This window comes from Tamandua tetradactyla, chromosome 8 (genome assembly GCF_023851605.1).
Source record: "Tamandua tetradactyla isolate mTamTet1 chromosome 8, mTamTet1.pri, whole genome shotgun sequence".
Classification (NCBI taxonomy): domain Eukaryota; kingdom Metazoa; phylum Chordata; class Mammalia; order Pilosa; family Myrmecophagidae; genus Tamandua; species Tamandua tetradactyla.
In genome coordinates, this window is record NC_135334.1 from 96,092,322 (window position 1) to 96,118,694 (window position 26,373).

At 33.4% G+C, this 26,373-nt stretch overlaps 1 protein-coding gene across 2 annotated transcripts in view; it reads left to right on the forward strand.

The window, feature by feature from the left end:
* The window catches only part of PRMT3 (protein arginine methyltransferase 3), a 174,688-nt gene that overhangs the window by 146,335 nt on the left and 1,980 nt on the right, over nucleotides 1-26,373 (forward strand). For both annotated transcript variants that reach the window (XM_077114223.1, XM_077114222.1), the window contains exons 14-15: nucleotides 10,533-10,583; nucleotides 10,772-10,859. In XM_077114223.1, coding sequence (XP_076970338.1) covers nucleotides 10,533-10,583; nucleotides 10,772-10,859 — 139 coding nt within the window. The remainder of the gene's footprint in view (nucleotides 1-10,532; nucleotides 10,584-10,771; nucleotides 10,860-26,373) is intronic.

A 26,373-nucleotide genomic window follows, 5' to 3' on the forward strand; every position in this document is an offset into this window, starting at 1 on the left:
GAATCAAGAATCAGCTGAAATAGTAGCCAATAAAAACAGCTCCAGATGCTCCAGGTATTACATATATCAGGCATGGACTTTAAAATAACTACACTTACTGAGTTCAAGGAGAAAGTGATTGCAAATTTCAAACAAAAGAACTTGAAATATTTTTTAAATAATATATAGCAAGTTTGAAAAAGAACCAAATAAAAGATGAGTTCAACAGCATATAACACTGGTGTAGAGAGAATTAATGAACTGTACTTTAGGTCAGAAGAAAATATCCCAGAGGACACCAAGAGATACAAGGACAAGGCAGAAGAAATGGCATGAGACATAGAGGATGCAAGAGAAGTTCTAATGTATATTTAAATGGGAGTTTCATAAAGAAAGGGTGAGAATATTTCTAACAACATTTGAAGAAATAATAGCTGACAATTTTCTAAAACAAAAGGACATGGAGCTCAAATTCAGGAAGTACAACATACCCTGAACAGACTAAATTTAAAAATCCTTCCATATCTAGATACATACCTGTATTAGCTAGGGTTCTCTAGAGAAACAGAATCAGCAGGAAATATCTGTAGATATAAAATTTATAAAAGTTGTCTCATGTAACCATAGGAATGTAGAGTTCAAAATCTGTAGGGCAGGCTCTGAAGCTGATGACTCTGATGAAGGGTCTGGATGAACTCCACAGGAGAAGCTCACAGGCTGAAACAGGAAGAAAAACTGTCTCTTCTGAATCCTCTTTAAAAGCCTTCCAGTGATTAAAATAAACATCACTCATAGCAGAAGACATGCCCCTTGGCTGATTACAAATGCAGTCAGCGGTGGATGCAGCCAACGTGATCATGATTTAATTCTATGAAATGCCCTCATAGCAACAGACAGGACAGCACTTTTCCAACCAGACAAATGGGTACCACCACCTATCCAAGGTGACACGTGAACTTGACCATGACAATACCCAAGAGAAATGAAAACATGCCAACATAAAAACTTTTGATGTTCATAGAATTAATCATAATAGCTAAAAAGCAGAAACAAATCCATATATCCATCTCCTGGAGAACAAAATACGGTATATCCATATAATAGAATCTTTTCAGCAGTAAAAGGGAATGAAGTACTGATGCATGCTACATTATGGATGAACCCTGGAAATGCTATGCTAAGTAAAAGAAGCCACACACAAAAGACCACATATTGTATGACTGTTCTATTTATATGAAGTGTCCAGACAGCCAAATCTATAAACAGGGGCTGAGGTAATGGGGAAATGGAGAATGACTGCTAATGAATACAGGAATCTTTTGGGGATGATGAAAATGTTCTAAAGTTAGATTATGGTGGTGGTTGCATAACTTTGTAAATATCCCAAGAAAACATTAAATTGTTCACTGTAAGTAAGTAGATTGGGTATATGATATCTCAGTTAAAAAAAAGAAGAAATGTATACTTGGACACATCCTAGTAAAATTACAGAAACAAAAGAGAAAATCTTAAGAGCAGCTATTGAGGCCAGCCGGGAGAGCTGGAATAACCTTCAATAAATAAATAAATAAGACTCATAGATGATTTCTCAAAAGGAGAAACAAGCCAAGACACAGCAATTCAATGACATCCTCAGTGTGCTGAAAGAAAATAACTGCCAACCCTGAATTCTACCCAACTAAAATATTTTTTAAGAATGAAGCTGAAACAAAGATTTTCAGTTGACCAGGAAAAAAAAAGAGCAAAAAAAGATTTTTGTCTCAGCAGACCCATATTAAAGGAGGTACTAAAGGTTTTTCAGGCAAACAGAAAATGACCCTACATGGAAGGCCAGAATTACATAAAGGAATAAAGTTCAGCAGATGTGGTAAAATTGTGCATACTGGCAGTTCTACCACTAAGTGGCACCCAACAATGAGTACATGTATTAACCGAAAGACATGGACTAGAATGTTCATAGCAGCCCTATTCATAAAAGCCTCAACTTAAATCAGCTGTCAACAGACACTGGATAAATTGTTATACATTTGCATATCATAATATCTTACAGCCGTGAAAATCAGTGATCTACAACAACATGCAACAATACAGACGAATCTCAACTAATATTAAGCAAAATTAGCCAGACATGAAAAACTACATAATATATTACTGTTTATGTTAAAGTATATTAATAAGGAGATTCTATTCATGTCAATGTATATGAATAAAGCAAACTAATCTATACTTTTAGAAATTAGGAGGAGGGAGTACTAGGATTGGCAAGGTTCACAAGGGGTTCTACCAAGGTGCTAAGAGGTTTTGTTTCTTGATCTGGGTGCTGGTTTCCCAGTGTATTTGGCCTGAAAATTCACCGAGATACACGCTTAAATACACTTTTTTGTCTGTATGTTATGCTTTTTAAAAAAAAAAAAGCTTTACAAAGTGATAAGTATATGGGTATTTATCAATAAATTTTAACTTTACAAACAGTAATGTCTTGTGTGTTTATAGCTAGGGAGAAATGTAGAGCAATTAATATTTGTGCTGTAAGCTGTGAAGAAATGATCCCTTTTGCCTACCCCCACTTAAAATCACTTTAATAAGCAATTTTGGAATCACAAGGGAGCAGTCTAAATAAATTTAAAAGGAGTTTCAGTTATAATCTGGGAACTTCTTCAGTAGATCAAAATTGATTTTATCAAATTTTTCAGTAAAACGTACCTTTTGAAAAATACTATTTTGGACTTTTTTTTTTGGTCTGTTTTGCTACCTCCCATATTGCTTGTTCTATTTCTGAACACCACTCAATCCAGCAATATCCTTTGAGAGGTATATGGCACTTAATGAGTATTGTTTCCTAGAGGAATTATGAAAGATAGAAAAGATGCAAATTTTCTTTTGGGATAAAATAGAAAATTAATTGAAGAAGAAAGAGTCCACAATTATTGTACAGTTAATATTGGGAGAAAATCATAATATATAATTTTCATATGTGTTGATTATGTCTTAGTTTAAATACCAGTTACCACTAGCAGGTTCATGCTTCACATGCTGGAGCTATATGGCTTATGTTTGTGTTTTCATCTGGTTGGTTTATTTATATACAATGATATAAGCTATAATATTTGTCTGTATCATCTACTTACTCTTTCTTTGCTTGCTTCAGACTCATCCTCACTTGGCTTTTAAATTCCATCTTAAAGTCTTGAAAGAAATACTCCACCCAAAAATGAATTGTATTTTTGTTACAGTGATTCTGCTGCATGGATTACAAGCACTCTATTTCCATGCTTGGATAAACTCTATCAAAAGCATATTATCCTCCTACTCCTGTGGCCAGCTGCCTAATTGTATCTGCTGTAACCACATGCTGTTGGAACATGATACCAGTAAAGAGCAGAAATGATAAATTACTCCCTGCAGGTGATAGTGATAATGATAATTTTTAATTTCCTTCTTCCTCATAAGGTCTAATCTGATTTTACTTCATTGGCTACCATCCTGTTGAGTACATACATAATGTGTCCTTTTTAAAGAAATTACACCGAAATACATGAGAAAGAATTCATTTTTAATCCAAGTCACTGTTATTCAAATGAGCATGTATAAGATGAACTACATTTACCTTTATATGTATAAGATAAACAAGTAAAATAAGGCGTAAAACAGATTTTAATGGTTCAATTTGTAAATGTTGTGTTTTCTTCCTTTTTGTGAAATCCACAAAGAAGATGTGAGTAGCTCATTTTGAAATGCATAGAAATATTTAAGATGCCCAATAATGCTGCATGCCTTTGTGTCAGTGTAATTGTGAAGGAGTCTCACCACCTTGTTAAGAGTGGTCAAACTATCCTGGAAGTTCACTGTTTGCATGTATTTTCCTCTTATTCTCTTTTCTTACATTACCATTGTTTATTAGTAGTAATTGCTTTTATTATTATTAGTGACCACCCATTCTCCCTTCTTTCAGTCTAGGGGGCTTTTTATCTAAAAATTTTCTGACTATGGTATAATTTAGTGAAATTTCATTTACTTAGTTGTGTCCCGACTGTCATAGATTAAGCCAGCTCCCACTTGATTTTAATGCATTTTTTTTTCCTGAGCAGTTCTCATTGCCCCTGACAGGGTATAAATGTGGAACAGAAGAGAATTTTATTATGTGGTGAGGCTTTCTAACCTGTCTGATCTTTCTCAAACACGTGTCAAATAACATAGTTCCAGTTATTTGTTACCATTGCCTATTAGTCATCCTTTTCAATTTCCTATGTTTTGTTGTTTACTCTCATATTTGAATAACTTTGACAGAGAGAGTAAAGTTAATTGAAATTAGCATTTAAAAGACCTAGACATGGCCTGTCAAAGTGATGGTAACAAGGTGGTAAAACTCTAATTGAAAAGAACTGGCATGTTTATGTTTTGCAGACAAAATAAATAGTTTTGCTTTCAAATCAGTTGACACAGCTGATTGGATGGCTTTGCCAAATGACTACCTTTAGTGTTAAAAGTTTTCTTTTTAAATGTTTTAGTTATTAAAGATATTTCTGCAGCAAAAAAAATCATAGATAATTGAATTTGAGAACTGGAAGACAGTTCTAAATCTCTCTGAATGCTCAAATCTTTTTCTTGTTGTAAACTTGAATATAAACCTGTCCTCTTCTTTGAGAGTTGCATTCTATATAATTTTAATTCTATAACCATTCTACTATATTAGTAATGCCAGCCTGTATTTAACACACTTGAGACTCAGGTCACATTTTCTGATGTTATCAGGTTTGTTTTTAAAGTTTCTATTAGCTTACTAAGATTTTTTCCCGAATTTTTTTTTGTAAAATATAAGGAGTACTTGAAATATTATGTATACCCTAAAGAATAATTGTAAAGTGAACCCCAGGAAATTCACTTACTAAAATCATTAATTTTTTAAAATGTTTTCATATTATTTGGAACTTGTCATTCTTGTTCTCAAATTTGTTCAGTTTCTGCTACATGGTAGACACTGCCGTTGCCTTTGGTGGAGATGAGTTATTTTGGGGGGTGGCTGTGACAAAGGGAATATTTGAATGCTTCCCCATGCAATGTCATAGGTCATTTAACTCAAGTATTAATAAAAATATCTTATTATAGAAGCTGTTAACTTTTTGTGAGAAATAGAAATTTTAGATAAGCACAGAGAATATAAATATTATAGATCACTCCCAACAATGGCTTGGTGAGTATCTTTCCAGATGCAGACATACATATTTACATTTGCATAACATAAAACAACTTGTACCTATCACATTCATACTATATGATGAACTGCTTATTACTTGATAATATAGTGAATATTTTTCCAAATCAATAAATATGTACATACAGTACTACTTTTAGTGGCCAAATAGTATTCCATTATATGGAGGTATTATGATTTATTAACTAACCTCCTATTGTTGAAAATTTGGGTTAAAATTAACATCTTATTGTTAAATCTTTGCAAACATAATTTCCATAGAATCATTTTTAAACATTTAGAATTACTGGGTCAGTGAGTATGCACATTTTATAAATATTTGCAAAACAAAAAGTTGCACAAATAAGTGTAGTTTCATACAATTATACAAAGCATATATCCCCTGTATACTTAGCATTTGGCTAAGAAACCTAGTATTACCAGGACACCAGAAGCCCATCTTGCAAAAAAAAAAAGCCCTTTCCAATTTCTACCCCTATCGCAAGTATAATTACTATCCCAACTTATAACACCATAGGTCATTTGTGTTGTTTTTTACTTTTATATGTATATGGAACCATATTCTATGTCATATTTTGTGTCTGGCTTCTTTTCAATACCAACATTTTAAATATTTTAATATAGAATACTGAATTTTCCTCTAGAAAGGTTATGTTACTTTATTTTTTCCATGTTAGTACTAATTCTGAAGATGATCTTTTAAAAAATATTTTCCCCAACATGATAAAGGAAAATTGTATCTGCTTGTTTTATCTCTTTTCTTATCTTTTTTCACATGCTTATTAATCATTTGATTTTTCCTTGATGACTTTTCCGCTTCGTCTTTAGTTCATTCTTCTTTCAGTCTTATTGATTTGTAGTAGCTTTCCACACAAAGGATGTATATATGTTGCAAATATTTATTGTTTTATTTGGCTCTTAATTTTGATATTAAAATTTCATTTATCATAAGTTATTACCTTGTGTCAGGCTTTAAGAAGCCTTCTTCAGGAGGTACAAAGATAGTTTCTGGTAGAATTCTTGCCTTATGCCCGGAGACCAAGGTTCAATTCCCAGCCCATACATTTCCCAAGCAAACAAACAAACAAAAATTCAACAAAATGGTGCTGCCTTATAAATACTTCTATATGTTGGTATGGTTTTATCCTCCCCACTCCAACTGAGCTTTATGATTACATTTACATATATTAAAAACATCAGCTGCTGTTATAATTTTTCTTTTCAACCATCACTAGTTTTTTAAAGAAATTTGGGGGGGAAATAGTCTTTTATATTTACCCAGCTACTTATCATTTCTTTGCTTTTTCCTTTACTCCTGATGTTCCAAGTTTCCTTCCATTACTCCCCATCAGCTTAAGAACTTCCTTTAGAATGTTTTGTAGAGTAAATGTGTTGGCAATGAATTATTTTAGTTTTCTTTCACTTGAAAATGTCTTTATTTTACCTTCATTCCTGAAAGATATTTTCATGGATATAAAATACTGGAAGGTTTTTTTGGCTTCAGTATCACCTTCTTTTCCAAGTGGTTCTTCAGTTATATATATATATATATATATATATATATATATATACATATATATATATACATATATATATATACATATATATACATATATATACATATATATATACATATATATACATATATATATACATATATATACATATATATACATATATATACATATATATACATATATATATACATATATATACATATATATATACATATATATACATATATATATACATATATATACATATATATACATATATATACATATATATATACATATATATATACATATATATATACATATATATACATATATATATACATATATATACATATATATACATATATATACATATATATATACATATATATACATATATATACATATATATACATATATATACATATATATACATATATATACATATATATACATATATATACATATATATATATATATATATATATATATATATATATATATATATATATATATATATATATATATATATATATATATATATATATATATATATATATGTTAGATCCACAGGTCCTTGAGGTTCTGTATTTAATTTCAATCTTTTTCCCTTGCTTCTTCAAATTGAATACTTACTATTTATCCACCTAAAAATTCACTAATTTTTTTTCCACATATTTCCATTCTGCTTTTCAGCCCGGGGAGTTTTTTGTTTCAGGTAATATATATATATTTTTTTCAAAATACATTTGGTCCTTTTTTATTGGTTCCTATATCTGTGCTGATTCCTTTCTTTCGATTCATTTTGGTTTGTTTTCTTTCACCTCATGGAGCAGAGTTAAATTGCTGCTTTAAAGTCTTTAATAATATCAGCATCTGTGTCATATCGGAGTTGGCATGTTGATTGTGTCTTCTCTGGAGAGTTGGTCAAATTTTTCTGGTCCTTTGTAAGCTGAGTAATTTTGAATTATATCCTAGATGTTGGACATGTTATGTTTAGACTCTGAGTTCTGTTTTAATCTTCCATTGAAGTTAATATTTGGTTTTATCGGGTAGTTATCCCAATTAAGGTCAGACCATAAATTCTATCTCACAAACTTTGTTTTCGTCAAACAAATTTTGAAAGTGGTTCATATCTCTGTTCCATTCTCTAAGCCATTGCTATTCTTTTTGGGATCTCTCCTGCACATATTTAGTTCTGGGATTAGCTTGAGGCTTCTGTAGGTTTATCAAATCAAAGTTCAGTTCTTTAATTCTTTATTTGTTGGTTTGGGTCTTTCACACAGAGTTTGATTGAAAGGTTAATCCTTTCAGTAAAGGATTTTAATTCAGTTTTTAGTTCAGTTCTCTAAGCCTCTGCTATGTTGATTTGGTCTAATCTTAGTTTACTTAGTTTAGGGGTTATGCTGAGATTTAGGTAGGTTTATATATAGAATTAGGGGATACTCTTCTTCTTCTTCCATATTTGCACCCACATTCTACATTTTTTTCAGAGTTGAAAATTATTAGTTCCATCCAAGTTCAGTTATTCAATGATTTAATAAGTTACATTGACTACATGATAAATCTAACTACATTTAAGAGATTGAAATTTTTAAAAAATTATTTGACTAAAGTTAATTGAGAACCCACTATATAACATTTTGCTGAGTAAAGGGCATAGAAATAATGAGTTACAGGTAGGCCCTGCTCTTAAATAGATTGAGGTCTGATAGGGCAAACTAACTATAATATAATATAATAAGCACATGCACTCAGCAAAATATTTATTGTCTGTTATTGACCCAGGCACAGCTCTGGGCACTAAGTATATAGTGGTGAACTAGACAGGCATGCAAGAATAAATTTAAGATGCAGTTGAATTAGTTTGGTGGAGAAGTAGGTTAAATATTAGGAAATCAATTCAGAAGGTTATGTTTTAGAAATATTCTGATTATATGGTTTTCTGAGTTTTATAGCTACATTGCTTTATAATTCTGCTTGATAGAATTATAAATAGTAATGCAATTCTTTCTTGGTATTGAAAGTATAAAGAACCTCAAGGTTAATTACTGAATTTGGTTTGGACCCAATCCCTGTTAACCTTACAAGATCAGGAAAACTTCTCATTCTCAATGCAAACAGCAGAGTCCACAAATTCACTTTATAGTGATTTTTTCAATAATCAGTGTCCTGTTTTTAACGCCTTAGAAGATTTATTTAAAGCCAGTTTGGGAAATAGATTAAGTGAAGCTCATTCCTTGAAGTGGGAGAAAAAAAAAGGAATGCTATTTTTTTTTAAATGAAAATTATGTATTTATTTGAGTATGCTAATTTATTTGAAGACTTCCCAGTAACTGTTAGAATTCTTTGGAGTTTCTTCTTGGGTATTTGCTTAAACATAGTTTTATTTGAGGGCTAGTATTGGTTTTTACTTTATTTTCAGAAAAAATACGTAACACTTAAAAAATTCTTGTCTTTAATCCTATCACTAACTACTTGCGGTGCTTTGCTTTAAATTTGGATGCATAAGATCAGAAGAAATTACGTGAGCTAGCATATAAGAATATGTTTCAGTTATTAATTGTTGTGTTAACAAACTATCCTAACACTTAGTAGTTTGAAGTCATAGTCATTTATATTTATTTATTCATGATTCTGTAATCTGAACTGGGCTTTTCTAAATAGGGTTTCTGCTGGTCTCTCTGTGGTCTCTCATGCAGTCTCAGTTGTCTGGACTAGGCAACTTAACTAAAGCTAGAGGAAGATCCAAGAATGCTTAACTTGCAAATTGGCACCTTAGTTGGTGTTTTAGTTTGCAAGCTGCTGGAATGTGATATACCAGAACTGGAATGGCTTCTAAAAGAGGGATTTAATAATTTACAAGTTTATAGTTCTAAGCCTATAAAAATGGCCAAACTGAGGCATCCAGGAAAAGATACCTTAACTCAAGGACGGCCAATGGGTCTGAAACAGCTCTGTTAGCTGGGAAGTCATGTGGCTGGCATCTGCTGGTCCCTCACTCCTAGGTTCCATTGCTTTCAACTTCTGTTCCTATGGGGTTCCTCCCTTTGCTTCTCTGAGGCTGGCTTTTATCTTTTGGATCCTTGGCTCTCTCCAGGTTCTGGCTTGCTTAACATCTCATGGTGACATCTGCTGTGCTCCAAGCCTCCCCAAACATCCATGTCTCTGTTCTCCAAGCATCGTCATCTGTGTCAGCTCTGGGTTCCGAAGTTTCTATTGGCTCTCTCTCTTGGCTCTGTCCTTTCTGAGGTTTCTCCAAAATGTTTTCCTGTTTAAAGACTGTAATCTAATCAAGACCCACCTGGAAGAGGTGGAGTCACATCTCCATCTACTCGAAAGATTATACCTGCAATTGGGCATGCCACATTTCTGTGGAGATAATCTAATAAAAAGTTTGCAATTTATAGCCTTGAATCCGGATTAGAAGAAACAACTGCTCCCACAAGATTGGATCAGGATTAAAATACGGTTTTTTTGGAATATATGTTACTTTCAAACCAGCACAGTTGGCAAGTCTAGATTGGCTATGGGGTGGCTGGTTCTCTCCCCACATTGTCTCTTACATTCACTAGTTTAATGATCATTTCTGTAATAAAACCAGCTATTGATTATTGGGTTAACTTTGTTACTCTTATTATTTTGTTAGTTCTGTGGGAGAAAGCAAAATCACATTACTTGGTTTTTACTTACACTATCTTTTCTAGAAAAGTAGTGAGCTGTCAAATTTTAGAGGTATCTGATCTTTGAAATGGGTTTTCATTTGCCATGTCTTAAAAGACTGTAACCAGTTTTTGCCTGGGTGATCATTTTAATAATTGTTTGTCCTTTTCTTTTTTAAACAGGCAATTGCTGGTTACTTTGATATATATTTTGAGAGGAACTGCTGCAACAGGGTAAGTACTCATGAGTTATAAGAACTAATTATGCAGAATACTTTGTAATTTATTTTTGTGCCCCAAGGTGTTTGATCATAGCAGTTTGCTGTTGTAAGCAATTGGAGCATGTGTTTGATGTAGATTAATGTAGCATGATATTAAAAATCTTGTACTTCATCAGATACTTTTGAACTCTTCCAACACAGGTCATGTTTTCTACGAGTCCCCAGAGAACCAAAACACACTGGAAACAAACGATATTTCTACTGGAAAAGCCATTTTCAGTTAAAGCAGGTGAGGAAAAAAGTAGGAGGGAAAAGTTTCTTATTCATTCTGAAGTAACCAATATTCATTCATTCTGCACCCACCTTTTATGTGTCCACCATGGTTGAGACAATATAAAGATGCTAAGATAAGATGTTCTTAGAATTTAACATCTACATAAACTTTAGATGGCATATCATTAAAGAATTAAAGAAAAACGTGTCTAAATATTATTTCTGCCAATTAAAAAATAAAAGATTTTATAACCAAAGTCTAAATTTTCAAGCTCATAGTGGGATATGTTAGATTGACAAGTTTTCATAGAAGTAAACAATCAAGAAAGTATAAAACTGAGCTGTGTAGATTCATATCAGTCCTTGAACACTGTGTAAGATCTCAGAGGATAGAGAGAAGATGGTGGGGCGCATACTAGACGGAGAAACCAATGAAGGTGTAGGCACAGAGACAGGGATGAGTGCAGAATGTTTGTAAGAAGACCAGTCTGACAGGTGGAGGGAGGTGCACATTGGGTAGTAATGAGAGATAAAGCTGAATAGGTAGAATGGAAAGAGGTTAAATTATAGATTTTATTATTAGGAAAAGAATTTATGATATACTTGGGAGGCATTGAGGATTTTTAAGTAGCAGGAAACACTCATCAAATCTCTATTTAAGACGGATATAGCAGCAGCATCTCTTGCTGAGTGAATTAAATAAAGGAAATGCCTAAAATTAAGAAGACATTTATGAGGAGACATGTAGGAAGATAGCGCAATAGGAAGCTCCAGGAATCAGTCCTTCCACCAGAACAGCTTTTGGATAGGCAGAAACTGTCTGAATCAACTATTTTAAAATTCCAGAGAATAGTAGAATACTATACAACATTCGAAGAACAGCAGGATAAAGAAGCTGTTAAATTACCATAAATACCAGTAAATTGCTCTTTCTGCATATCTGTTACCATTGCCCATCACTCACTTGCATGGCAGGCAGCAGTAGGATCTGGCCCCTGGCATACTTAACTGGTGTTAGAAAGGGACATAACCCAGTTCCCTCAGATTCAGGGGCTTAGCAGTCAGAGTCATGATCACTGCTTTTGATTAGCTACTTTGCATCGCTGTGGGCTCAGCTCTGAGGCAGCGATTGTTCCAAACCACCCTGGACAAACACATCAGAGGAGACTTAAAGACATGCTTTTTCAGAGCTGTGGAGTACAGTTGAAGGGCTATATTTGCTGGGCAGGTGCCAAGTCAAGAGAGTGCAGCTTTGGGGAGTTGTGGAGGAACCTCCTGGTGCCCTTCTTGCTCCCTCCCTCATTTCCTACTCAGGGCAGATTGGAGCTAGCCAGTGCTTCCTTTGTGAGTCTCAGACCCTGTTCCAGCTGGAACTTAGGAGGTTCAGCAAGGCAGTGTTGTGAGGGAAATTTATAGCTCCTAAATGCTTACATTCAAAAGAAGAAAGATTTCAAATCAGAAACCTAATCTCAAAACTGGAAAAACTAGGAAAAGAAGCATAGACTAAATCCAAAGCAAGCAGAAGAAAGGAAATAAAGAACAGAGCAAAAATAAATGAAATCGAGAATTTTAAATTATAAATGATCAACAAAACCAAGAGTGTTTTGTTTTTTTTTTTTAAAGATCAATAAAATCAACTTATAGCTAGGCTAGCAAAGAAAAAGAGAGGACATAACTAAAATCAGAAATGAAAAGCGGGATATCACTTCTGACCCCACTGAAATAAAAAGGACTTTAAGAGGATTCTATGAACTCTACGTCAACAAATTAGATAACAAATTAAATTCCTAGACCCAACTACCTACACTGACTCAAGGAGAAACCAATAAACCAATAACTAGTAAAGAGATTGAATTCATAATCAAAAACCTCCCAAAAAAGAAAAGCCCAGGACCAGATGGCTTCACAGTGGCAATTTTACCAAGTAATTCCAAGAATTAACACCAATTCTGCTCATATTCTTGCAAAAATTAAAGAGAAGGGAACACTTCCTAGCTAACTGTTTCAATGAGGCCATCATCACCCTCTGAAAGCCAGGTAAAGATACATCAAGAAAAGAAAAGTATAAACTAATATCACTTATGAATATAGATAACAAAAATCCTGACAAATGCTAGCAAACCAAATCCAGCAGCACATTAAAAGAATTATACAACACGAACAGGTGGGATTATCCCTGGTATGCAAGGGTCATTAAACATAAAATGAATGAATAAAATACATCATGTTAACAGAATGAAGGAGAGAAAAACACATGATTATCTCAATTGATGCAGAAAAAGCATTTGACAAAATCCAGGACCCCTTGTTACAAACACTTAAAACACTAGGAATAGAAAGAAACTTCCTTATCATGACAAAGGGTATATAAGAAAAACCCACTGCTAACATTCTACTCCGTGGTGAAAGACAAAGCTTTCCCTCTCAGATCAGGAACAAGACAAGGATGCCCACTGTCACCACCGTTACTCAGCATTGTACCGTAAGTTCTAATCAGAGCGATTAGGCAAGAAAATGAACTAAAGGCATCATATTGGAAAGAAAAAAGTAAAACTTTTCCCTATTTGCAGCTAACATGATCCTTTATATACAGAAAATCCTGAAAAATTTACAACAAAGCTCCTAGAGCTAATAAATGAATTCAACAAAGGGGCAGGGTACAAGATTACCACGCAAAAATCAGTAGTGTTTCTATACAATAGTAATGAGCAATCTGAGGAGGAAATCAAGAAAATTCCATTTACAATAGTAACTAAAATAATCAGATATCTAGGAATAAATCTAACCAAAGATATAAAGGCCTTGTATGCAGAAAAAAATCTTAAAGAAAAGAAATCAAAGAAGACCTAAATAAATGGAAGCACATTCCATGGTCATAGACTAGAATACTAAATATCATTAGGATGTCAGTTCTACCCAAATTGATTTAGAGACTCAACATAATCCCAATCAAAATTCCAATAATCTCATTTGCAGAAATGGAAAAGCCACTCATCAAATGTATATGAAAAGGTAAGGGGCCCTGAATAGCCAAAGCCATCTTGAAAATGAAGAATGAGATTAGAGGACTCATATTGCCTGACTTTAAAGACCAATATGAAGCTACAGTGGTCAAAACAGCATGGTACTGGCACAAGGACAGATATATAGACCAATGGAATAAAGTTGAGAGCTCAGAAATCAACCCTTACATTTATGGCCAACTGCTTTTTGACAAGGAGGCAGAGACCACACACCAGGGGAAAAAACAGTCTCTTTCACAAATGTTCAGAATATATAAAGAAATCCTTCAGCTCAACAACAAAAAGCCAAACAACCCAATTTTAAAATGGGCAAAGGATTTGAATAGACATTTCTCCAAAGATATACAAATAGCCAAAAGCACATGAAAAGATGCTCATCATCATTAGCTATTAGGAAAATGCAATTCAGAACCACAGTGAGATACCATTTGATACCCACTAGAATGGTTACTATTTTAAAAACCTACAAAAGACATAAAGCTATGCTGATGTCATAATGAAGGCCAGTATTCTTCAAATTGTAAGTCACAGCCCATTAATGATTTGTAAAATCAGTTTTAAAAATTTTAGGAAATATTTTTATAACCTCAAGATAGGGAGGTGATCTGCAAGACCCCAAAGCCTTAACTTGAATGAAAATATTAATATTGATATTAAATGATAGTTAATAACATTAACTTATTATTGGTAATAATTATTAATATTTATAAAATTTGGTAACGAGTGGTGGTGATGGTAGCACAATATTGTGAAAGTAATTAACACATTGAATTATATACATGAATGAGGCTAAAAGAAATTTTACATTAACTGTTACTAGGATAAAAATTTTTTTAAAACATAGGACCCTAAAACAGAAACAGGGTACCCTATTATAAACAGTGGACTGTACTTACTAGACAGTTATAAAAGTGTTCTTTCATGAATTGTAACAAGTGTACCACACTAATACAAGTTGTTTCAGTAATGGGTATATGGGAAACCTGTATTTTGTGCATGATTTTTCTGCAAACGTACACCTACTCTAATTAAAAACCAAAAAAAGCTAAATTTTGTGAAAAAGACCAGAATTCAAGGTACCACCAAACTGGTGGTGAGATTATGATTTTTTTCCCTCCAGTATCCACCAACCTGGACTCCAGATAGCCTGAAACCCAGAAAGGGGTATCATCACAGATAGAAGCAAGTCCAGAAGAAATCCTCTAATTCTAGCTTAACTAAGGAAGGAGGTGCCCTAATGCTCAGAGAAAGTAGGGTAAATTCCGTTTTTCTTTTTTTTTTTTTTCTTTTCTGCATCCTCTCATGACCCAGCCCCCAGTAGCAAAGTGGTGGCTACAGCAACACTGAACAATGGTTTTAGTTTTTAGTGCAGACACCTAAAATTTTGAGAGATAGTAGGTAATGAATGGGCATCACTGTAAAGTTTTGTAAATTAAACTTTACAAAAACAGAAAGCCAACTTTTTTAAAACCTTCCAAAGAATAAATTTCCAAGCCCAGATTGCTTCACTGTCAAATGCTCCCAACCACTTAAAGAAGAAATAATACCAATTCTACATAGTCTCTTCCAGAAAATAGAAGAGAAGGGAATTAACTTTATGAGGCAGTATTACCTCAATACCAAACTAAGATAGTAAAAGAAAATTAAACCAGAAATCAATGTCCTCATGAATATAGATGCAGAAATTCTTAAATTATTAGCAAATTGGATCTATCAATATATAAAAAGAAGACTACACCATGACTATGCTAGTTTGAAACTGTTATGGACCCCACATTCTTTTTCCTAATTCAGTCTTGTGGGAGCAGATCTGTTGTTTAGGGTGGGACCTTTTGATTATATTGTTTCCATGGAGATGTGACCCACCCAATTGTGGGTGGGATCTTTTTCATTAAGTTATTTCCAAGGAGATGTGTTTCCACCCATTCAAGGTGAGTCTTAATCCACTTACTAGAGTCCTTTAAGAGGGAACCATTTTCAAGAAGCTAGAACCAACACAGAGACATTTGGAGATAGAGAGAACACCCCCAGGGATGCTGTTTGAAACCAGAAGTCAAAGGACCAGCAAAAGCCAGCCATGTGCCTTCCCAGCTGACAGAGGTATTCCAGACATCATCGGCCTTTCTTGAATCAAGTTATCTTTCTCTGAGTCAATATAATTCAATGGGAAAAGGATAGTGTTTTCAACAAATGCTATTAGAACAACTAAATATTCATATGGGAAAGAAGGAATCGCACACCATACACAAGAACTAGCTCTAAATCATTCATGGCCTAAATAAGAAAGCAGAAATGATAAAACTTCTAAAAGACAATCAGATAATTTTTGAGACCTTGAGGTAGACAAAACTTTATGAAAATGACATTGTCAGAATTCAAACTGTATGCATAAAATGTGTATATTATTATAAATTATACCTCAGTAAAAATCTTTTGAAACCTCCACTGGATAGTCAGTATCTCCAGGTTAAAAGCCAAATATTGGGAATTGAATCATGTTGGGGCATGTTTAGGTCCCAACCCCTGATCCTATGGGTGTGAATCCATTTGTAAATAGGACCTTTGGAGATGTTATTAAGGTATGCCCACCTTCTTGAATTCAAGAAGGTGAGCCTTAATCCAATGTGTTTGAAGTCCTTACATGCAAAGGAAAATTGGACTTGGAAGGAGAAGCCACAGGGAGCATCTAAATATCTGGAAGTCGGCAGAACCCAGAAGAGAAAGAAGACTTATATAGCAGTTTTTACTTTAAAATTCCAGATCTTTTCCATGTGATTTGGCTTTGAACGTATGACTGAGATCAGGCTATTTTTTTCCTCTTTCTGTACATTTACATTTATGCTTTGTGTTATATCTAAGCTTTTATGTGTTGTAGAGAATCTGTTTCTTTTTTTCTTTCTTTTACCTATAATAATAATAATGATTTGTGGATATTTTTCTTCTGGAGAGATAAAATTCATTGCCCTGGAACAAATTTATTTTAAAAAACACTATAATAGGATTGCCTTGTGGTATACTAATAGCAGTCGGCCTATGATAAAAACAAGGTGATAGAGCTCAGCTCCATAGCAAATGTTCTTTGCACCTCTCACCACAGTACACATGCTTGAAAACATCAGTCATTTCATATCTATTTGACACTGATTAATTGCTCTGATAAATTCTGGTATTACAGCTACTGCCTTGGCACGCTAGTCAGTCTTGAACGCTAGTCAGTCTTGAACAATTGAAGGGGGGTCAACAGTATGAATTACATATTTATGACTGTGACCCTTCTTGCTATTTAATTAACTTAAATGAGTATGTGTACCTTCTTCTTTGAAACTAAGATTATAGAAATATGTATTTTACTTGTATTTCATTTTTATACATGGAAATGGCAGTGTCAGCTTATATGTGTGTAAGACAATTGTTATGACTTTTAAATAGCTAGATGTTTTGTTAAATATTGATGCTTAAAATTGTTTTCTTTAATCAAAATTCAATAGAAGTATCCATTACTGTACACCTTGATGTGCACTATATTTCTAAATTGAGGAATACATAGAATTCTGATAGGTGTATTTTGAACCTAAAATGAAAATTTTGATAGCCTGCTTTTTAAGCACCATGGAACATTTCAATTTTAATCCTTATGTTAAGGATTGAATAGAACATTTTTCTATTTAATATAAGCAAACCAGCTTACATTATTTAAACTCCTAAGGCAACTCAAGTTAAAGAACAGCAAGCATTAATGAATTAAAAGAAATGTTTACACCAGTGCCTCATACATCAAGAAGAAAAGCACAGCAAAAGAGATTTTTCTTTTAAATGGATGTGTAAACATTTGTAATAGCTATTAGGTAGTCATTGAAATGCAAAAGAATCAGATTCTGTTTTTTATTTAAATAACAAAGGTATTTTCATTGTTTTATTTATTTTTTTGCTTGGTTTTTAATAATATCCAGTGTTGAAGATGGCGAGAATGTAAAACTGGAATATATTCCTCAGTATGTACAAGAATATATTTAAAAATGTTTGTCTTTTACCAAGGAATCCCACTTTTGATTATCTATCCTAAGGAATCAGAATTCAGACATTATAAAAATCTTTGCTATTCTAAAAAATGAAAAGTAATACTGTTTTAATTTTCTTTTCTTTCTTAAAAGTATCTTGCTTTATGTACATTTTTTCATTCTTGTATAGTCAAATCTGTCAGTCATTTCCTTTTAGTTTCTGACATTAATTTTATCACTGATGATGTTGATATATATATATGATATATGATGTCATGTTTATTGGCCATTTGTGTATCATTTTTATGATGTTTGATTTAAAATATTTTGCTCATTTTTAAATTGGGTTGTTTCATTCAGTTGTAAGAATTCTTTATATATTTATGGATATAAGTTATTTGTCAGATATATATGTTGCTAATATTTTTAACCCAATTCCTGGCTTGTTTCTTCATTTCCTTCATAGGACTTTATAATGAATTCTGATGAAGTCCGAATGCCATCTTCATAATACTGATTGCAAATATACCATTTACTTAGATCATCTTTAATGATTCTCAGTGTTTTGTAGTTTGTGACTAAATTTTGCACATATATCATTAACATTCATCTCTAAGTATTTAATGCTTTTTTTATGTTACTGTAAATGCTGCTGGATCTTTTAATTTCAGTTTCTAAGTCTTCATTGTCCATGGGTAGATCCAAATTACTTGTTGATATCATTTTCCTACTGCCTGAAGAACCTACTTTAACATTTTTTTTTGTGCGCATATGCAGGAAATGAATTCCTCTGCTCTTGTGTCTCTGAAACAAGTCCCTACTTTGCTGTTATTCTTGAAAGATTTTTGCTGGGTGTTTTTGTTTGCACACTGCAGGAATGCAATATACCATAAACGGAATGACTTTTAAAAGGGGGGAATTTATTAATTTGCAAGTTTACAATTCTAAGGCTGTGAAAATGTCCAAATTAGGGCAAGGCTACAAAAATGTCCAGATTAAGGCATCAACAAGAGGTTATCTTCACACATGGAAGGCCGATGAAGTTTGGGATTTCTCTTAGCTGGCAGGGCATGTGGCAAAATCTGCTAGCTTTCTCTTACAGCTTCTTGTTTCATGAACACCTGGGGGTGTTTTCTTTCTTCATCTCCAAAGGTCTGTGGTTGTGTGCACTCTGTTGGTTCTGGTGTCTCTAAAGCTTTTTACAAATGGTTCCCTTTTAAAGGGCTCCACTAAGCAACCCCACCTTGAATGGGTGGAGACACATCTCCATGGAAACCAGCTAATCAAAAGTTACCACCCACAATTGGGTGGGTCATATCTCCATGGAAACAATTAAAAAAGATACCACCCAGCAATATTGAATGAGGATTAAAGGATGTGGCTTTTCTGGGGTACACAACAGATTCAAACCAGCACACTGGGTATCGAATTCTTAATAGGTTTTTTCCTGTTCTTTCATCACTTCAAAGATGTCATTGCACTGTCTTCTGGTTTGCATTGTTTCTAATGGAAAGTCTGAGATCATTCTTTTCTCTGTTCCCCTGTATGTAATGTATCTTTTTTTCCTCTGGCAGTTGTAAAGATTTTCTTTTTTCTTACAGGTTTTTGGAAATTTTGTCTGGTTTTCAAGAAGTTAAGATGTGCCTTGATGTGGTTTAATTGTTGTGGTAGATATGTTCATTCAGCTTAAATTTTTTTGAACTGCCATCTGCATGTTTATAGTTTATGAAATTTGGCATATTTGGAGCATTATTTCTTTGTACATTTTTTCTTACCTACCTCTCTTACTTCTCTTCTCAGTTTTCCAATTACACTCATGTTGGACTGATCTTTTCCATAGGTTACTGAGTTTAATTTTTTTTTATTTCTCTCTGGTTCAGTTTGATATTAGTACTATTTGTTCAAATTCATTGTTTTCTTCTACAGTGTCTAATCTGTTATTAAGTCTTTCTAGTGGATTTCTTCAGTTCAGATATTCTTCAACCCTGGAAGTTCCATTTGGTTCTTCTTTATTTTTTTTTAATCTACTTCTCTTCTCATTATGATCATGTTTCCTCTCAATCTGTTTCTATTAACTGATTTTTATTCTGGTTGTAGGGCTCAATTTGCTGCTCTTCTGCATAACTAGTAATTTTTAATTGGATGGCGGACATTGCAAATGTTATGTGGCTCAATGTTTGGATTTTACTTATCTTCCTTTCAAGAGTGTTGAAGTTTGTTTGGGCAAGTGGTTAAATTATTTACAGATTACCTTGATCTTTACAGAGCTTGTTTTAAGTTTTTTTTTTAGAGTAGCCTTTGCTGTTGGGATAGTTTAATGCTAAAGCATTTTCTGTGTGGTGTCGCTACTGAATATCCTAAGTGTTCAACAAGTTCCTTTTACTCTGACTGCATGGAATTCAAACATTCCCTCAGTCCTGTGTGAGCTTTGGGAATTGTTCTGCTAATTGCTCCCTAGTGGTTATTCTTTGCCCAAAATGATGCAGTTTCACACTACACACGTCACAGATTAGTATTTAGCTGAAGTGACAAGAGGATTCAATGTCAGAGAATATTGTTTCTCTGAAAATTAATTTTCTCTCTTTTTTCCAATACTGTATCTATACTTTTTTTTTTTTTTTTGACACGGACAGGCACTGGGACTCAAACCCGGGTCTCCAGCATATCAGGCAAGAATTCTGCCACTGAGCCACCATCGCACTGCCTTGTATCTATACTTTTATTTCTATTCCTTATCATATTACATTAGATAAAACATTATCAAGAAAAGTGATAAATATAGCGATAGTGGCATCCTCAGTATGTTCTTACTTTAAATGCTCTCCTTGTCTTTGCAGTATGTTTACTCTCAAATTTTGATAAAAACTCGATATTACTTTTTATTCTTACATTAATAAGAGGTTTTTTTGGTTGTTTTAAGGAATAGATGTTTATGTTTACTAAAAGTTCATTTGTCATTATCTAGTAATTGAATACCCGTATGTCATATAACCTAGCAGTTTACGTCCTAGAGAAATTCTTGTAGTTTGGACACCAAGGGATACTTATACATATAGTCATGGCACACCATTTGTTTAAAAAAAAAAAAAAATTGGCAACAGTTCAGTGGAAGAATGGGTGAATAAATACTGGTCTATTAATATAATTTATACTACACAACTGTGAATATGAATGAACTGTAGATATTTGCCTCAGCATAGATTAATCCCACCAATGTTGAATGAAATAATAAGCAACCCACAGTAGAAAATAGGAAATATAATATTTGAAAAGTTTTCAAACATGCAAAGATTAAGCAATATATTGTTGAGGATACACCTTAACTATTTTGAAAAGATGATGGTAAACAAAAAGTCAGAATTTAGGTTATTTCTGGAGGGTGAAAAAAAAAGAATATGATTAGAGGGGTGATATTGGCAAGTGTTTAAGCTTACTGTTAGGTCTGTGCAAATTATTTTATTAATTTTGGATCTCAGATATACATAATGTATCTCCTCATATATATATCATCAACTACTTTATAGTAGCAACTTAAGTAATTTACACTAAGACACATACTTTTAAGTGAGGAGGAGCCAGCAGCCGCTAATTTGTAAAAATTGATAGTCGACTTCAATATCAGTAGTTTAAAACTAATAACCAAGTTGTTGATGACTATTCTATAACATTTACTCATAAAAACAATATCAGTTTATTATAAAATAGCAGCTCATTTCTAGTTTCAGTTTCAGCAGATGATAAATTTAGGGTATGATTGTTGGTATAAAATGGAAGCCTTAAAATGTCATGATATTACCTACATATTCAAAATGAAAGCACTTCTTAGTTGTTAAAGATACTATCAGCCTTTTATTTCTTCCCTGTAATAATGCCTTAATAGGCAGGGAGACATTAAGATTATTATAGAATAATTATAAAATTAAAATGTTAATAAAATATTTTATAAGTGGCTAAATATATTTACAAAAAAATGGCATAGGTAGTAACACTTAAGGCATTTCATGTGCTTCATAGCATAATTTAAACTATAATAATTATTTTTTCAGATATAGGGAAGGCAGCACTAGAGTATAGTGTTCAGGAGCCTGGGCTCTGGAATCAAACTTCTGTGCTTAAAAATCTGGTTCTTCCACTAACTGGCAGTATGATCTTGGGCAATTTACTAACCTTTCTGAACCTTAGGTTGTTTCTCATCTGCAAAGTAAGGAAAATGCACTTACCTCATAGTGATTTTTTGTGAGCATTGAGATAAATCATGTAAAAGTGTTAGAATAGGGCCTAGTACAAAATAAATGTTAAATAAATATTAGCAAGTACTATTATCTAATGATTAGCCTAAAATCTGATGGTTTGTAGAACTCTGTCACGTAATCTTTGTCATGTAAGGCTACTGGTGAGATAAGTTTTTTTTTTAAATAAGATATTTTAGTACTTGGATAGTTTTACAAGAATTCTTGAATCACCACTTTTATATGGAGTCTTTTTATATCAATCTAGATTGTTACACACCTGATGTCATTTGGTATACTCTTACTTTTAGTATTTAAAGTATGGTGATCAATAACAACTCAGCAATTGCTTGTTATTTTTTTTTTATTATTAACGGAAAGAAAAAAAAAAGAAATTAACACAACATTTAGAAATCATACCATTCTACATATGCACTCAGTAATTCTTAACATCATCACATAGATGCATGATCATCGTTTCTTAGTACATTTGCATCGGTTTAGAGGAACTAGCAACACAACAGAAAAAGATATAAAATGTTAATATAGAGAAAAGAAATAAAAGTAGTAATAATAGTAAAAAAAACAAACAAAAAAAAACAAAAAACAAAAAAAAAACCCTATAGCTCAGATGCAGCTTCATTCAGTGTTTTAACATGATTAATTTACAATTAGGTATTATTGTGCTGTCCATTTTTGAGTTTTTGTATCTAGTCCTGTTGCACAGCCTGTATCACTTCAGCTTCAATTACCCATTGTCTTACCCTGTTTCTAACTCCTGCTGGACTCTGTTACCAATGACATATTTCAAGTTTATTCTCGAATGTCCGTTCACATCAGTGGGACCATACAGTATTTGTCCTTTAGTTTTTGGCTGGACTCACTCAGCATAATGTTCTCTAGGTCCATCCATGTTATTACATGTTTCATAGGTTTATCTTGTCTTAAAGCTGCATAATATTCCACCGTACGTATATACCACAGTTTAGCCATTCTTCTGTTGATGGACATTTTGGCTGTTTCCATCTCTTTGCAATTGTAAATAATGCTGCTATAAACATTGGTGTGCAAATGTCCGTTTGTGTCTTTGCCCTTAAGTCCTTTGAGTAGATACCTAGCAATGTATTGCTGGATCGTATGGCAATTCTATATTCAGCTTTTTGAGGAACCGCCAAACTGCCTTCCACAGTGGTTGCACCATTTGACATTCCCACCAACAGTGGATAAGTGTGCCTCTTTCTCCGCATCCTCTCCAGCACTTGTCATTTTCTGTTTTGTTGATAATGGCCATTCTGGTGGGTGTGAGATGATATCTCATTGTGGTTTTGATTTGCATTTCTCTAATGGCCAGGGACATTGAGCATCTCTTCATGTGCCTCTTGGCCATCCGTATTTCCTCTTCTGAGAGGTGTCTGTTCAAGTCTTTTTCCCATTTTGTAATTGGGTTGGCTGTCTTTTTGTTGTTGAGTTGGACAATCTCTTTATAAATTCTGGATACTAGACCTTTATCTGATATGTCATTTCCAAATATTATCTCCCATTGTGTAGGCTGTCTTTCTACTTTCTTGATGAAGTTCTTCGATGCACACAAGTGTTTAATTTTGAGGAGCTCCCATTTATTTATTTATTTCTTCAGTGCTCTTGCTTTAGGTTTAAGGTCCATAAAACCGCCTCCAGTTGTAAGATTCATAAGATATCTCCCTACATTTTCCTCTAACTGTTTTATGGTCTTAGACCTAATGTTTAGATCTTTGATCCACTTTGAGTTAACTTTTGTATATGGTGTGAGATACGGGTCTTCTTTCATTCTTTTACATATGGATATCCAGTTTTCTAGGCACCATTTATTGAAGAGACTGTTCTGTCCCAGGTGAGTTGGCTTGACTCCCTTATCAAAGATCAAATGTCCATAGATGAGAGGGTCTACATCTGAGCACTCTATTCGATTCCATTGGTCGATATATCTATCTTTATGCCAATACCATGCTGTTTTGACCACTGTGGCTTCATAATATGCCTTAAAGTCCGGCATCGCTAGACCTCCAGCTTCGTTTTTTTTCCTCAAGATGTTTTTAGCAATTCGGGGCACCCTGCCCTTCCAGATAAATTTGCTTGTTGGTTTTTCTAATTCTGAAAAATAAGTTGTTGGGATTTTGATTGGTATTGCATTGAATCTGTAGATCAGTTTAGGTAGGATTGACATCTTAATTATATTTAGTCTTCCAATCCATGAACACGGTATGCCCTTCCATCTATTTAGGTCTTCTGTGATTTCTTTTAGCAGTTTTTTGTAGTTTTGTTTATATAGGCTTTTTGTCTCTTTAGTTAAATTTATTCCTAGGTATTTTATTCTTTTAGTTGCAGTTGTAAATGGGATTCGTTTCTTGATTTCCCCCTCAGCTTGTTCATTACTAGTGTATAGAAAAGCTACAGATTTTTGAATGTTGATCTTGTAGCCTGCTACTTTGCTGTACTCATTTATTAGCTCTAGTAATTTTGTTGTGGATTTTTCTGGGTTTTCTACGTATAGTATCATATCGTCTGCAAACAGTGATAGTTTTACTTCTTCCTTTCCAATTTTGATGCCTTGTATTTCTTTTTCTTGTCTAATTGCTCTGGCTAGAACTTCTAACACAATGTTGAATAATAGTGGTGATAGTGGACATCCTTGTCTTGTTCCTGATCTTAGGGGAAAAGTTTTCAATTTTTCCCCATTGAGGATGATATTAGCTGTGGGTTTTTCATATATTCCCGCTATCATTTTAAGGAAGTTCCCTTGTATTCCTATCTTTTGAAGTGTTTTCAACAGGAAAGGATGTTGAATCTTGTCAAATGCCTTCTCTGCATCAATTGAGATGATCATGTGATTTTTCTGCTTTGATTTGTTGATGTGGTGTATTACATTAATTGATTTTCTTATGTTGAACCATTCTTGCATACCTGGGATGAATCCTACTTGGTCATGATGTATAATTCTTTTAATGTGTTGTTGGATACGATTTGCTAGAATTTTATTGAGGATTTTTGCATCTGTATTCATTAGAGAGATTGGTCTGTAGTTTTCTTTTTTTGTAATATCTTTGCCTGGTTTTGGTATGAGGGTGATGTTGCCTTCATAGAATGAATTAGGTACTTTTCCCTCCACTTCGATTTTTTTGAAGAGTTTGAGGAGAGTTGGTACTAATTCTTTCTGGAATGTTTGATAGAATTCACATGTGAAGCCGTCTGGTCCTGGACTTTTCTTTTTAGGGAGCTTCTGAATGACTAATTCAATCTCTTTACTTGTGATTGGTTTGTTGAGGTCATCTATTTCTTCTTGAGTCAAAGTTGGTTGTTCATGTCTTTCCAGGAACCCGTCCATTTCATCTAAATTGTTGTATTTATTAGCGTAAAGTTGTTCATAATATCCTGTTATTACCTCCTTTATTTCTGTGAGGTCAGTAGTTATGTCTCCTCTTCCATTTCTGATCTTATTTATTTGCATCCTCTCTCTTCTTCTTTTTGTCAATCTTGCTAAGGGCCCATCAATCTTATTGATTTTCTCATAGAACCAACTTCTGGTCTTATTGATTTTCTCTATTGTTTTCATGTTTTCAATTTCATTTGTTTCTGCTCTGATCTTTGTTATTTCTTTCCTTTTGCTTGCTTTGGGATTCGTGTGCTGTTCTTTCTCCAATTCTTCCAAGTGGACAGTTAATTCCTGCATTTTTGCCTTTTCTTCTTTTCTGATATAGGCATTTAGGGCAATAAATTTCCCTCTTAGCACTGCCTTTGCTGCGTCCCATAAGTTTTGATATGTTGTGTTTTCATTTTCATTCGCCTCTAGGTATTTACTAATTTCTCTTGCAATTTCTTCTTTGACCCAGTTGTTGTTTAAGAGTGTGTTGTTGAGCCTCCATGCATTTGTGAATTTTCTGGCACTCCGCCTATTATTGATTTCCAACTTCATTCCTTTATGATCCGAGAAAGTGTTGTGTATGATTTCAATCTTTTTAAATTTGTTAAGACTTGCTTTGTGACCCAGCATATGGTCTATCTTTGAGAATGATCCATGAGCACTTGAAAAAAGGTGTATCCTGCTGTTGTGGGATGTAATGTCCTATAAATGTCTGTTAAGTCTAGCTCATTTATAGTAATATTCAGATTCTCTATTTCTTTATTCATCCTCTGTCTAGATGTTTTGTCCATTGATGAGAGTGGTGAATTGAAGTCTCCAACTATTATGGTATATGTGTCTATTTCCCTTTTCAGTGTTTGCAGTGTATTCCTCACGTATTTTG